The 15,600-nt window shown below is 37.1% G+C and overlaps 1 protein-coding gene across 6 annotated transcripts in view; it reads right to left on the bottom strand.

Annotated features, from left to right (window-relative positions):
* SYT16 (synaptotagmin 16) overlaps nucleotides 1-15,600 on the bottom strand; it is a 247,830-nt gene that overhangs the window by 149,383 nt on the left and 82,847 nt on the right. For 2 of the 6 annotated variants that reach the window (XM_019451601.2, XM_053889475.1), the window contains exon 1: nucleotides 5,454-6,035. The exons of 1 other annotated variant lie outside the window; for it this stretch is intronic. Coding sequence is in view for 2 of the 5 variants with exons in the window: in XM_019451603.2 (XP_019307148.2) it covers nucleotides 5,454-5,562 (109 nt within the window). In the remaining 3 variants the exon portion in view is untranslated. Of the gene's footprint in view, nucleotides 1-5,453; nucleotides 6,038-15,600 lie in introns of those variants that run through there. 3 more of the 6 variants (XM_019451603.2, XM_053889476.1, XM_019451602.2) reach the window with 2 other exon arrangements.

Genomic DNA, 15,600 nt, shown 5'->3' with positions numbered 1-15,600 from the left:
AATGCCAAACCATGTTGTCGTCGGATTTCTGGGGACTATAGATCACTAATCCTTGCATACACCTGGCTGGGTAATCAGACACATAGAAAGTAGGCTAAACAGAGGCTGTACCAAGGGCAAAGTTTGAAGGGCAAGTTTAAAACTTGACACAAGCAGAGAAGTGAAACTTTGGTTATATACTATCTTCCTGCAAATTGCTGCATAGTGAACAGTTTTCTAACACCTACTTCCCTTAGGGTCCCTGAATGTCCATTCCTATCTCCAGTGACAAGAGGGCAAAGCAATGCAGTCCTATTACAGCTCTGGTCAACTTCCTCTCTCCTTTCTGGCATCCCTCCACCTCCAGCCTCCATCTAGCTCCAACTCCTAACCTCCCTCTGTTTCCCATCACAGTCAGATGAATTAACATGACACAGATCCACCAGGGGTTAAACCCTCAGCCATCAAAAATTCCCAAATTAATTCAGAATAAAACATAATTTTAATAGATTAAATACCAATTTTACACCTACTATGGTTCATATACTACTTTCAAAGAAAACCATCCCCCTTCCCTTAGGACACCAATGTTAGCCCAAGAGCTGTTGACAACTCACCTGGTTCTGTGGAACATTCACAACCACAAAGTAGGTTAAACCAGGTATGGTATTTCCTTGAGAAAGAGTTGATTCAGTAATTGCTTCAAGGCTACCTAAATATTCCGTGAGAATGCACCCATACTTCCCCTTCTTCTAACTCAAGTTTATTAATTTTTTCCTAATTCCAGGTCCTAATATCTTTTTACCCTCATTGGAGTGAATAATGCACACTCCAACTGCACAAAACATCTCCCGTCTAAAAGGGGTGAAGGAAATTTAGATGTTTATTTGAGTGTGAGAATCACCAAAGGAATGTTTGCTAAAGAGGAGGTAGAGAAACTGGTCTGACTCACCATGATAGCTACTGCAACCTTCTGCCTGACTCATTTAATAATTCTTTCTCAACTTCATAACCACCTGTTCAGTGGCATTATTAGTTCTCTCTTTATGAGCAAAATTATCTTCCTGATAAATTTGCTCCAAATTTTTATTCATTTCCTATTGAACTGTAAGTAACTATTCCCTTTAGGGAACAGATGTAATTTGCTGTCCTGGCTAAACTCAGACTCTGTCCATAAATATTTTGCTAATCAAAAGAGTGCTTTGTTTCTCTCATTGGTGCCTACAGCCCCTACAATGAAACACAAGTTCAAGATCACAACCAGGATTTTGATGGAGACAAAATACCTAGTCTCCCATGAATATCATAACATGGAAGCAAAATACATTATTTCCCAAATATTAATCACTCATTTCTTCACTGAATAGCTCTAGAGAGCTTCAGGCTGAGATAAAGCCACACTTCCAGGAATTTAAGTCCTGGAGGATCACAGGTCATAAGTAAAACTGAATCCAGGAAAAGTAACTGAGCTGTAACTCTGTGAAACAAATCAGGTGAAATTATGTGGCATGAAGGGCCATTATTGTTGAGTTGTAATAGATTTTAAATACTCCCACTTCATACAAGAGAAGTCATTTAAGTACAGCTGAGAAATTGTTATAAGATGTCTAGTTAGTCTATTTTCCCTATGTATGAAAGAACTGGCATTTTATTTTCATACATACTTTTGAAAAAAGCGTACAAACTCAGAGTTATAAGCCTCACCACAGTGGTTCCAATCTCTGGAACTAAGAATCCCCTTCAAAACTGATAAAGGCTTTCAATTCTCTCCCAGAAGAGAAAAATACACAAACAAAATTTTGTAAATCCATTCATAGAATGTATTGGCATTCCCCTAAAATCCATCCCCATAAAACCTTCTGAGGTCCTCTGCTTCAGAGGTAATATCTGGCCCATGCTTAGGTCCACTTCTTCTATTAAGCAAACACAAAAACAATTCCTCTTTCACAATTACAGCTCTTCTAAAAAGTGGTAGGTGCTCTCCTTGCAAGTGGCCTTCATCAGACATTATTTTTACACTCTTTTATTTTCCTGGTCACACTCATCTTTTCCCAAAGCATAGACAAAGAATGTTCTGAAAAATGAAATGGCATGCCTCAAACTGAATTAAGTTGCCCATCACTGGGAAGGTACAGAGACTGGATTCTCACTTGTTAGGGGTATGGTAGAGGGTATCCAAGAATCAGAAGGGGAATTGGAATACATATCCTCTGAAGTTCACTCCAATCTGAGATTTCATGATTAATTCATACTTTGATGCCTTCTATGTCTTTCACTGGGTGGCACTAAAGACTAAATACTATGTTTCCCATGAAGTTCAACCAGGAAAAGCATGTATTCTACTATCATTGTGCACATTAATTCGGGCAGGATCAACCTTATTTTACTTTCTAGCATCTGTTATCTCAATTTTTTGGAAGACACAACTTAAACTCCTACTGAGTCCTAAGTTAACTAAAACCCCTATATCTTCTACACATGTGCTGTTAAGTCACATCACTCACCATTGTTGACAATTCATTTATTCAATTTGCTCATTTAGGCAATATTCTTTTATTGATAGTCTAGCCAGTATTGAGGGAGAGAAAGTCTCTGCCCTCATAAAGTATACACAATGGTGTTACACAATTTGAACCATGACTCTAGTCCTTGAATTTTCAAGTTTTCCACTCTTGTGAAATATCCACAATGATGAAGAAAAAACAACTCCTTTCCTTGAAGATAAAACACTAATCATACACAAGCCCTCACAGAGCTTTCAGATAACTCTTTCAGGACTTCACCTTCAAAGGGAGAAATTCTGACTCATTCACTTCAAGTGAAAAGTGAGAGGAATATAATCATTGCATCATAGACCATTAGAGGAAAATAAAGCAAAAATATGAAAGACAGCCATAATAAAGCCTAACCTTGAAATTTTCCTGAGAAGAGAACACATAGGAAAACTGTGCATAGGAAAACTATAATTATATTCTCCCAAAAATCCTGGAGAAGAATCCTTTATTTTTCATCTATTAATGACAATGGGTCTATGTAGTGCTAAATAGTTTCTGAAGTAATTCTGGAAAGTGTTTGTTTTCCACAATTTTAAATGCTGAGAATATAATTAGCTACTTAAATGCAAATGCTAATACATCAGTTTGTGTCCACAGTGAACACTCTTTGCACAACACATGATTTGATACTAATCTATGCCAAGATTTTCTTCCACAATCACAAATTAACTGAAAATGGCCACAGGAATTCCCTCTTTACTGCCAAAAAGCTCTTTTCAGGCTTAACACTTTCCAACCTACACAGGAGGACTCATCCCAGGTATAAAAAGCTGAGGGAAGAGAAAAGGAGGAAGGAAGAAAAGGGGACAATTGAAGAACATCTTATATCAGACACTATCCTAGGCTGTCATGCCAGAGACTGCTACTTTTTCCTAATACCTATTTCCTCCATCCTCCTTAGGAATAGAACCACCAATTAGCAACTGGGTGAATGGCAGTCCCAGAATAAAGATGGTATTTCTCAGCACTCACAAAGGGCAGATGAGGCCATATGACTAACGGTTGGCCAAGGAGATACTAACATCAGTCTTAAGATCAACTTTGAGGTGTGCTGAGAATCGTGAAACAAGAAGACAGAAGGAGCATGGGTCCCTGATGAACAAGAAGCCAACAAAATGGCCCCAAACTAAACTACCTGTGGACCTTGTTTAGGTGAGATAGAAATAAACTTCTAACCTACTTAAGGCACTGTAATTTGGGGTTTTCTGTCACTTGTAGCTGAATTTAGGATATAGCAAACTTATTTAATACATGTAATATTTCTATTAGGTAGATATTATCATTACCATTTGCACAATAAAAAACTGAATATTTTTGCTAGGTCCCTCATAAACAAAAGAATCCCATAGATGAAAAGAAAACATAGTAGCATAAAAAGCAAGCAGCACATCTTGGTGCAAAAGATAGAAAACAGCACTAACTAGATTGTCAAAGAAGTTTTTTTACATAAAATATATATGATGGCATCCAAATATTACCTTGGCCTAAAAGTCTCAAATACCCTCAAATACTTTCAAAGACCCACAAATTATTAGGGGTCCTTAGTGTTTTGGTTTAATCATCTCAATAAATAACCTTCACCCAAATGATACCACCCTCTGTCTTCTTTATTCACTATATTCTTTTTTATCTCCCCAGGACCCTTAGCACAGTAGTAGGTATAACCAAAGGCATCAAAAAAAAAAAAAAAAAAAAAGCCATGTGAAGGAACTGTATAATATGCAAAAACCACCACCTCAAATTTTATTTCAAAACACTTTCAATGTCTTTATACCCCTTTCCTTCCATCCTGATTCAGTATGGACAGTGGTCTTTCATACACAACATTATAGAGGTATTAGCTTTGCTTGACTGAAATTTAACTTTTGAGAGAAACGTTCATTTCTCCAAACCAAAATATATTAATTATGGTCTTAATGAGGAATGTGGTCTGGGGCACCTGGGTGACTCAGGCAGTTGCGCAGCCGACTTCAGGTCAGGTCATAATTTTGCAGTTTGTGGGTTCAAGCCCCGCATCAGGCTCTCTGCTGTCAGCATGGAGCCTGCTTCGGATTCATTCATATTCATTCATTCATTCTCTCTCTCTCTCTCTCTCTCTCCCTCCCTCCCTCCCTCCCCTCCCCAGCTTGTGTGCATGCATTCTCTCTCTCTCTCAAAAATAAATAAACATTAAAAATTTTTTAAAAGAATGTAGTCTTATAATCACTTTTGTCAACATGGTTTTGAAGTAAGGTCAAATTCCTATTAATAATGTGTTGATTTTGAATCTATATGAAGAAGTGACAGCATGATTTTCAAGAACTTCAGAAAATGTACCAAATACTAGATCTAGATAATTAAGTTGTGACAGTCAAACACTTAAGCTGAGAATTCATTTCCATTTGTCTGGCATAGCTATTTAACTGTACTGCATTCCAATAATTGCATTAGGATGTTCAGAGGATGTAAATGAAGTTTTCCTTCAGATCTTACTTGGACACCTAGTAGTAAACAATTGCACAACAATTAAGTCAAAGTGTTTGCCCCCACTCGTTGGCTAAAACGCAGGAACAGATTGTCATCTAGTGGCAAGGTCAGAAAGTAAGAAATTTGGAGAAGAGAGGTTTGGGGGTCTCTGGAATGATTGTTTGACTTGGTGCAATAAAGCAGAGCAGTAGAAATCAATATAATTTATCACCAAGATCAATGCAGTTCCAACCACATGACATTTTTTAAAAAGAAAAAGATGAAAGAGCCAGTTGATTTTATTGATATACTTCCTATGAATGAGTTTGTTACCATAGTTCCCATAATTTCTGGCCCAACTCAGAATATTTTTTGTTACCCTAATAATTTTCTATATAATTAAAAATTTGCAGGAGTCATTTTCTCCCAGCATGCCAGAATAGCAGAAAGAATGGTAAACAAATAATCACTCACCTCTTTCCAACATTAGTTTCATCACCACCAAGAATTTATGAAGCATTTCTTTACTTCTTTCCCCAGCACTAGGTTGAGCCCTAAGTGTGCTCTTTTCTTTTGAGAACATAAACTGTTAAGTACATGCCAGATCATCTTATTTTAGGCATAAGAACCCTGGGCCCACTTTAAACCAAGGAAAAAACCTCAAAGAAGTACTTGCTTTGGGTAAAATAGTGTTTCATTGAAGCTAAGACGTTCATTGAAACCTGGTTCATTGAAACCAGGTCTGTCTGCTCTGAAGTCTTTTCTCTTAACCACTGTACTGACTGTTTCATCTCACTTCCAATGGGACATGTGCTTTGAGGCTGTTGCCCCACAGGTGACAGACTGGAATCTCTCTTGCTGGGTCCCCCATGTGACTAATAACAACCTGCAGAGTAGCTAGTTGGGGTTAGACAATGTTGAAACAGGAAGAGGCCAAACACAATGGTTCTTCTATGGCCCAGGCCCCTAACTCTAATCAACAAAACTACCAGGGCTCAGGGAAACAGCTGACAACCTCAGGTGACAGTATTCAATATGGAATGCAGACAGCCAAGGGAGGAATCACGAATGAATATATAAACAGGGCTGACACAAAAGCAAATATTGACACTGCCTACAGAGCAAAGGTTATGAATACTTGATAAGAACATAGAAGTTTCCTGTTACAAAGAATGGGACTAGGAAAACTGCCCCCTCACTTGTGATTACACATAGCCTCTCAGAGGAGAATTTCAGGTGCAGTCAGAATAAGGAAGTGGCTTGTGACCTTTGCAATAAAGGGCGATGATGCTGGACCTGAGTCAAAGGACAAAATCACCAAAAGGAGAGGGTTCTAAGGCAACCCATTGCTACAGGAACATGAGATGTGTGGTAATGATGAAGCAATACAGAAGCACTTATTTTCTTCAACAAACAAAAAAGTTTTATCAGTGCTTACTGTGCCAGGCTCTGAGGGAACAAAGACGAATTAGTCAGTGTACATTCTCCAGAGAGAGGTAAGAGCAAACACAGATTTAACCAACACATGTTAATTACGAAGCTGGACGTTGAGTACAAAGGGCTGAGGGGACACAGAGGAGGTGCTCCTAAGTCAGAATGGAGCTTTGAGGAGAGTTTTGGAAACAAGGCTGTTTTCTAACACATCTAAGAAAAAACTACAAAAACTAAAGACTAAAAAAAAAATAAAATAACAAAAAAAAAAAAAAAAAACCTAAAACTAAAAAAAAAGCCTCAATTTCTTCATTTGTAAAATGGAAATAAGAATAGTATCTACTTCATGAGGATGTCCTAAAGATCAAAATTTAGAAAAGAGTCTGGCACATGCAGTAAACAACAAAAGTTACCTAGCTGAATTGCTGAATAAAATAATGAACATTCATTTAACAAATAAATGAATGGATTCAACTATTCAGGGGTGAAGGGAATCAAGAGGAAGTCTTTCCTGAATGTCAAATGTATACAATGCCTATGGGACACACAAGTAAAGATTTCTAGTAGTATATGCAAGTCTAGAGATAGGTCTGGTGCTGGAGATAAAAATTTGAGAATCATCAGGTGTTTGAAGTAATGAGAAAGGATGAGATCATTTAAGAAGAGAGAGAGGACCAAGAGGAAGATTATAACCAAGCTCTGAATAGATCAAACATTTAGAAATCAGTAAAGGAAGAGAAGCCAGCAAAGGGAAATAGGGAAAAGGAAAAGTATGTGTGTGGTAACCAGATGAATGAAAGGCAAAGGGACCAGCATCAGCTAAGGCACAGGAATGTGAAATGGCAATGTGTGTATATGCAAGGTTGGGAGAGGGATGCAGATTACTATGAGTTCAGTATTACTTAAGCATAAACCAAGAGACAATTGGAAGATGGAAGATTGAGATAAAAGTAAAGCCAGAAGGTGACAAACCTTGTATGTGAAGTCAAGGACTTTGGATGATTAAGAGACTTCGAAAGGTTTTAGCCAGGAGAGATGTCTGGCCAGGTGTGCATACTAGATGGCTTATTCTGGTAGCTGTGTGGATAACATCTATGGGAGGCAGAATAAAAGACCCCCCCCAAAGATGTCTGTCCTAATCCCTAAAATCTGTGAATGTTTGTTTACATGGCAAAGGGGCATCAAGGTTGCAGGTGGAATTAAGGTTGCTAATCAGATGACCTTAAAATAGGGAAATTACCCCCCATCTGCAGATGAGTCCAATATAATCACAAGGGTCCTTAAAAGTGAAAGAGAGAATCAGATGAGAAAAACATATAAATGGTAGCATGAGAAAAACTCAATCCACTGTTGTTAGCTTTGAAGATGAGGAAAGGAGCCACAAACTACGGAATGTGGGCAGCCTCTGGAACCTGGAAAAGGCACACACACACACACACAAATCTCCCTCTAGGCCCCCAGAAAAAAAAACTTAGTCCTACTGAAACCTTGATTTTATTCCAGTGACATGCATTTCAGACTTCTAAACCATGGAACTGAATGACAAATTTGTGTACTTTTAAGACACTAAGTTTATGGTAATTTGTTAAAACAGCAATAAGAAATTAATGCAAATGTCCTTAAGAGGTAAAAACACTGAAATCTGAGAAACCAACTGGGAAGCTGTTGCATATGTGCTGAGGAGAGAAGATGAAAGTCTGTCTTAGGAAAAAGGGAACAGGGTAGGAAAGAGAATGGTGCTTCTCTGAACATCTATTGTTTACCTCTTGTGATTATCAACACATCTCTGTCAGATGAATAGGTAGGTCTCTTCATGGAACATGTGTACCACGTTAAAATTAAGATATATCCCTACTGAAGAAAAACTTACCTAACAAACTGAATTGGAAACAAAGGATGTTTAAAATAGGGATCACCCATAGTCATGCTGAACCTTTAAGACCACACTCCAGGATCTGTCTTTTCTTCTATGAATCTTCCCATATGTTGTGGTTTTATAACACTTCCAAAAGTTAGAAAAATGTTTTTTATAACTTTTTATTCTCTCCTTTACATTCCTCTGACACTTAAAAATTCCTTGCCTACATGCTTGCAATACTAGTAATTTTCTCTCCCAGGAGCTACCTTCTGCTTCTCTTTTTTATGCAAGTAATTCATATTCATTTTAGAAAAATTAGAACACAAGCAAAAGAAAAAAGGTAAATCATTCTAATCCCACCCCCTTGAGATAACCATTTTTTTTTTTGCATTTCCAGAGGTATCTTTGAGAATGTTTTAGTATTTGTACATATTTGTGTATTTTGTAAAAGAATCTTTTTTAAAGAAAAAGTACTCTTTTAAAATGTCACAGTTCCACAATTGTATGGTCAATTAATCTTCAACAAAGGAGACAAGAATATGCAATAGGAAAAAGACAGTCTCTTCACCAAATGGTGCTGGGAAAACTAGTCAGCTACATGCAAAAGAATGAAGCTGAACCACTTTCTTACACCATACACAAAAATAAACTCAAAAGGATTAAAGACCTAAATCTGAGACCTGAAACCATAAAATCCTTGAAGAGAACACAGACAATAACTTCTGACATCAGTTGTAGCAACATTTTTCTAGATATATCTTCTGAGGCAAGGGAAACAAAAGCAAAAATAAACTATTGGGACTACATCAAAATAAAAAGCCTCTGCAGAGCAAAAGAAACAATCAACAAAACTAAAAGACAACCTAATAAACGGAAGAAGGTATTTGCAAATGATATGTATAAAGGATTAGTATCCAAAACACATAAAGATCTTATACAACTCAAAACCAAAAAACCCCAAATAATTGAATTAATAAGTGGGCAGAAGGGAAAACATTTCTCCAAAAAAAACACAAAACATACAGATAGCCAACAAATACATAAAGAGATGCTCAACATCACTCATCATCAGGAAAATACAAATCGAAACCAAAATGAGATATCACCTCACATATCTCAGAATGGTTAAAATAAAAATACAAGGTACATGTGTTGGCATGGATGTGGAGAAAAAGAAAACTTCAAGCACTGTTAGTGGGAATGCAAACTGGTGCAGCCATTGTGGAAAACAGTATAGAGATTTCTCAAAAAATTAAAAATTAATTACCATATTATCCAATAATTCTACTGCTGAGTATTTACCCAAAGAATGCAAAAACAGTAATTCAAAAAGATATATGCATCCCTATGTTTACTGCAGCATTTTTTTTTTACCACAGCCAAATTATGGAAGCAGCCCAATTGTCCACTGATAGATTATGGACAAAGAAGATGTGGTGTGTGTGTATGTGTATATATATATATATGTATATATACATACACATGTATGTATGTATACATATGTATATGTATATATATGTATATATATATATGTATATATACATATATATGTATATATACATATATATATATACATATATGTAGAGAGAGAGAGAGAGAGAGAGAGAGAAATATTACTCAGCCATAAAAAAAGAAAGAAATTTTGCCATTTGCAACAACATAGATAGAGCTATAATTATAGATGGTATAATGCTAAGTGAAAAAATTAGAGCATGACAAATACCATATGGTGTGTCATCTTAGGCAAAATTTAAGAAACAAACAAAGAAAAAGGAGACAAACCAAAAAACAGACTCTTAACTATAGAGAACAAACTGATGGTTACCAGCAGAGGGGTGGATGGGAGGGATGGGTGGAATAGGTGAAGAGAATTAAGAGTACACTTATCATGATGAGCACTGAGTAATGTATAGAATTGTTGAATCACTATATTGTACACCTGAAATTAATATAACACTGTATGTTGACTATATTAGAATTAAAAATGTTTAATAAATTAAAAAAATAAAATTTCTTGCAATATATCACGAATCTTTCAACAAATATAAATAAATATTTGAAATATAATTGTTAAAGGATACTAGGTAGTTCAACATAAGAATATGCCATTATTTTCTCAGTCCCTTTATCACTGGACATTTGGTTTTGTTTTTTCCTTTATACCCCATCTTCTTGTGTACCCCTCCCCCTTTTTTTCATCCAGGTGTTCTCAGACATCACCATTGGTTGCCTTAGGTTAGTCTTGCTGTATAGGGCTCCTACTCCAACAACTGCTCTAGGTAGCTGCCATATCTTCCCCATCTGACTATTCAGATCTCCTGGACCTATCTTAGCAGGATGGCCCTGAGTAATATGGAGGCAAAAGTGTATTTAAAGCAGAACAACAAACTCAACCTTTGTCAACAATGCTAGTAACGACCAATGATATATATTAGTCTGAAAACTCTTCAGTGCCAAAGTTTTGGTTACTAAGACTAAAAAATTCCCTACTTTGCTACTGTTTATAGTTTATAGTTCCATGTTTGTTTATAATTAGGAAAGCATTACCACATAGTGGTCCTGACTCTTTTTTTCAAGTGGCAAAGGTATCTCAAGTAACTTTAGGCAAAAAAACAAGTTGTTTAATAATTTAACGTTAGATAAGATCAGATCTCGATGCTCAGAAAGTACCAAGGTCCCTCTTGACCTCCTGTCTCTATTTTCAATTGTGCTGGCCTTACTTTCAGGTTGAGAGTGTTTCCCCCTATAATGACAGCAGCACTTCCGGGTTCCGATCATTATAGCTCCAAGTCCAGTAGAAGATTGCTCCTTCCTCAATAACTCCATATAAATCTTGGAACTGGCTCTGATTCAGCCACTGGAACACTAGGGTTATTTACTTATCCCTGTGGCCCAGAGGATGGTTAGGTTCATTGACTTAATTAGAGTTGGGTCATAGGCCTCCCATATGGTCAAAGACATCAGGTACAGTTACCAGAAGGAGAAAAATGGATGCTGTGCGAGCAATACCATAGACTTTCATGCAAGAATGAAACTCTCTAGAACAGTGACCATAACTTTTGGGGGTCACAAACCCCTCTGAGAACCTAAGCTCTCTGTGGTAGAAAATGAACAAAAGCACACACAAACACACGTTGGCATATGATGCACTTGTGGACTGGATATTTATTTCCTTCACTTAGGTTAGAATATACAAGCAGGCTTACAAAGAGTTATGTTTCTCATTTCCATGCAAAAATCAATGGGTATTTTCTGAGAAATATTGAAATAAATCCAAATTTGTCCCCCCCCCCAAAAAAAATCTGCTTAAAGGGGCACCTGAGTGGCTCAGTTAAGTGGCCAACTCTTGATTTGGGCTCAGGTCATGATCTCATGGTTCATAGACAGAGCTCCATGTGGGGCTCTGCACTGAGAGCTCAGAGCCTGCTTGGGATCCTCTCTCTCCCTCTCTCTCTGTCCCTTCCTCCCTCCCTCCCTCTCTCTCTCTTTCTCTCTCTCTCAAAAATAAATAAATAAACTTTTTAAAGATCTGTTCAAAGGTAAATTTAAACATGAAGATGGAAATTGACTTAAATAAGAAGGTGAAATTATGAAATGGTTTTGAAATAGAATTTGAGCCATCTTTACTTAAGCAACTTTTCATTTTGATAGCAACTAGTCCTAAAAAAATAATGACACAAAGCAGCCAAGAATCAAAGCACCCATCTTTCACCTTAACGGACAGACAGGCTTGTATCAAGGAAGAATGCTTCAAGATTTGGATGAATTCATGTTGTGCCATTTCCTTTGTCCTCAAATCCATGAGATCATCTTTGGCAAAGACTGTATCATTGATGTACTGATGTCAGCATGGAAAGGATTAATAATCCATGCTTCAATATAAAGGTCTTCCAACTAGAAGCAACCTTTAAGCTAATTCTGCAGTATTCCCAGAGGTCTGTACATTTCTGCTCATAGGAAGATCAACTGACAGGGCATAGTCACACTGGACTTCACCACACAGGACTTCCAGCAATGGAATTCATATAGGTATCTACTTCCTTTACAGTGGCAATTGGATCAAAAACAAACATCCATCATGGTGAGCTGGGAAATAAAAATATAAATCTAATCATTATATGTATGTTTGTGTGTACGTACACACACACACACACACACACACACACACACACACATTGACAAAAGAAGCCAATAAAGACTTAACTCCTCCTTGACAAATGGTTACAAGTGGGCTTTTTTTATTTCTCTTAAAATACATTAGTTTAAATCTGTACCTATAATTCAGTCAGGTGCTTCAGAAATTTGATGTTAAGAAATTCAAAGAATTTCTGGCAGTAAGGAATTTCATACTGTGGTCCTATTTCATACATATATAAAACATAGATATATATAAAACACATATACACATGTAAACATATATATTATATATGTTAGATAATGCTTGTAAACTTAAAAAACTATCATCTTAGAATATAAGTTCCATGAAAACAGAGTCTGTTTTCTTTACTGCTATATACCTCTTAGCCAAATATCTAAAGCCATGTTCCGACATCAGTTTTCTCATGAAGAGGGCTGATATTTTGTCCAGCCATTTTACTGTCTGTTGTGCCCTATTTATAAAATTCAGAACATGACAAGAAGGGGTGTTATTTAATATGTCCCACAAACCATAAATCTATGAAGAAAAAATAAGGTTTAGGCACAGAGAATGATGAGGTTTTCTTCCTCATCACTTCCTGACTAAGTGATCAGGAACACAGTAAGAACAGAAGGAAGAAATGAGGTTAGGTCAGATCATGTATGACCCTCTATGCAATGGTAAGAATTTGGATCTGATTTCTAGATATGATGAAAGCCATCAGAGGGTTTGAGCCAGAGTGTAAACAAAGCCAGATTTACAGTTTAACAGGTTTATTTTACTGCTGCATGGAGAACAGGCTAGAAGGGGCAAAGGTAGATGAAGGGAGATTAGTTAGGAGGCTCTCTCAGTAGTTCAACAGAGGAATAATGGTGACTTGTACCTGGGTGACAACAGTGGAGATAGATATATTTTTAAAAACAGACCAAAGCAAAAATATATGGCTGATAGGTTGGATACAGGATGTGAAGAAAATGGAAGAGTCAAATATGTCTCCAAGTTCTTGGCCTCAGCAACCAGACGGTGTCATTTATACAACCTGGGAAAGCTTTCAGAGGAACAAGTGGTGAGAAGGAATCAAGAGTCTGTCTCAGACATGTTCAGAGATGCTTACTAGACACCCAAGTGGGGATGTCACTTGGATAAATGAGTCTGGATGTCAAGGCAAGACTAGAGATAAAAATGGGGAGTCTTAAGAGAGTACTAAAATAGTATGTATGGGACTGAATGAGATGTCTTCATAAAGACAGGGTGATTCAGCAACAATACAACACGTAGAGTTTTTCTTTCACCAAAACAAAAAACAGGTATGTTTCATCTGTCTTCATCTGGGTTCAGAGGCCAAGCTTTTCCTTACAGTTGGAGTTTTGCCTGGCAAAGGAACTTTGCTTGGCCCTAAGCTTAATGCTCTCTCAAACTGAACCAAACTTCCTTTACCATCTCAGATAGGAATAGCTTTTAAATTTTCCAAAAAAGATGCCCAAAATAGGAAAAACAGGAGAGGTTATCCCAAGAGATCTGAGTAATTTCATCCATTTGCATGCTAAAGAGAGGTGACCTAACTGATTTTTCCAAGGGCTGCTTCAAAATATTAGACTTGCCAGTAAATCTGGAACTTCTTCAATTGTGTGTAGCTTCCTTTCCTTGCCTTCCTTCTTTTTGTTTCCTTGCAATAGGCAAGTTTGTAAACAAAGCTATTATGTTAGACAAATTCAAGTTTTACTCTCTTTTCATGAAGAAGATCCATTTTGCCTTTGTATGCTTTCTGTTAATTGAAGTATAGTTGATGATGTTACATCAGTTTCAGGTGTACAACTTAGTGAATCAACAACTCTATATGTTGTGCTATGCTCACTACAAGTGCAGCTACCATCTGTCACCATACAACGCTATTACAATACCACTATGCTGTGCCTTTTATCCTTGTGACTTATTCATTCCATAATTGGAAGTCTGAATCTCTCACTATCATTCACCCATTTTGCCCATCCTTCTACTCCCCTCCCCTGTGTCAACCATCAGTTTGTTCTCTGTATTTATAGATTTGTTTCTGGGGTTTCTCCCTGTATATTTTCGACATGTGCAGATATAAGATCATCCCTTCAGCTCTATTGTCTGCAAGATTTCTTCACCCCCCAAAAAATGTGCCACCCAAAAAGGATAATCTGATTTTTTTCTCTTTGTCATCTTCAGTTGAGGCTAAACCAAGTGTAAATCAAGTCCAGTGTCTATAATCATAACAGGAATGTATATTTTCTTTAACTTGCAACACCAGGAAACTATTTGATTTCAAGACATGAAAATGGCAGTAGTTGCAAAGCACCTAATAGTATATATCAGCATGCCATTCCCCTCTACTCTTAACTATATGACATTACTTTTTTTCTTAATGACAATCTTATAAAGTGTAATAAGAAGATTTTTGCCAGCCCATCAATCTCCTCAAGGCCACTGACTACGTCTTTGGACTAAAGTATAAAATATTGAAGTAAGTCCTTTCCATGGTGGCAAATTGTATTCCCAGAATCTGTCACTCATTCACTAAACCCTTTCAACAAATACATGGTGAACATATACTATGTGCTGGGCACTAAGGCTCTGGAGATACAGCAGCAAGCCAGACAACATCCCTTTACTCAACAGCTCACAGCCTAGGGATAGTAATAGACAAAGAATCCAATTGGTGTATGTCATATCATCAAGTAGTGTCAAGTACTAAGAAGAAAAGTATAATGAGATAAGGAGAGACAGATTTGAGCTATCTGCAGGGTAGGGATGGGGACAGCAAGAGGATATTAAAAAGGTATCCCATTTGAGCAAGACCTGGATGAAATGAGGAAGCACCAACACTCCAGATTCCCCAGTAGAATTCATCACTTCCTATTTCTTGTTTCTATTGCACTTTGTATCTCCACTCATCTGATAACTATTTCTTGAGTGCCTGCCACATCCCAGGTACTACTCCTGGAGCTCTATTGCAGCTTTAGTTGATCCTGTTTCTATCTGTACCTACCAAGACATTACAATGATGAGAACTAGGTCTTTGTAGCTCCTTGAGTGCTTTGTATTTTGGAGTATAAAGCTTCTAGATGGATAAATGAATGACTAGCCCAAAACTCAAGCACTTCCAAGAGTCAAAACTGTTATTTCCCTTGTTGTTTCCTCAGTCAATGCTCATCTTCCCTCAGAAGAAA

Source organism: Panthera pardus, unplaced genomic scaffold, assembly GCF_024362965.1.
Source record: "Panthera pardus isolate Hobbes unplaced genomic scaffold, ASM2436296v1 HiC_scaffold_24, whole genome shotgun sequence".
NCBI classification, from domain to species: Eukaryota; Metazoa; Chordata; class Mammalia; order Carnivora; family Felidae; genus Panthera; species Panthera pardus.
Note: the sequence above shows the minus strand (reverse complement) of the source record. Positions and strands in the feature narration are given on the sequence as shown.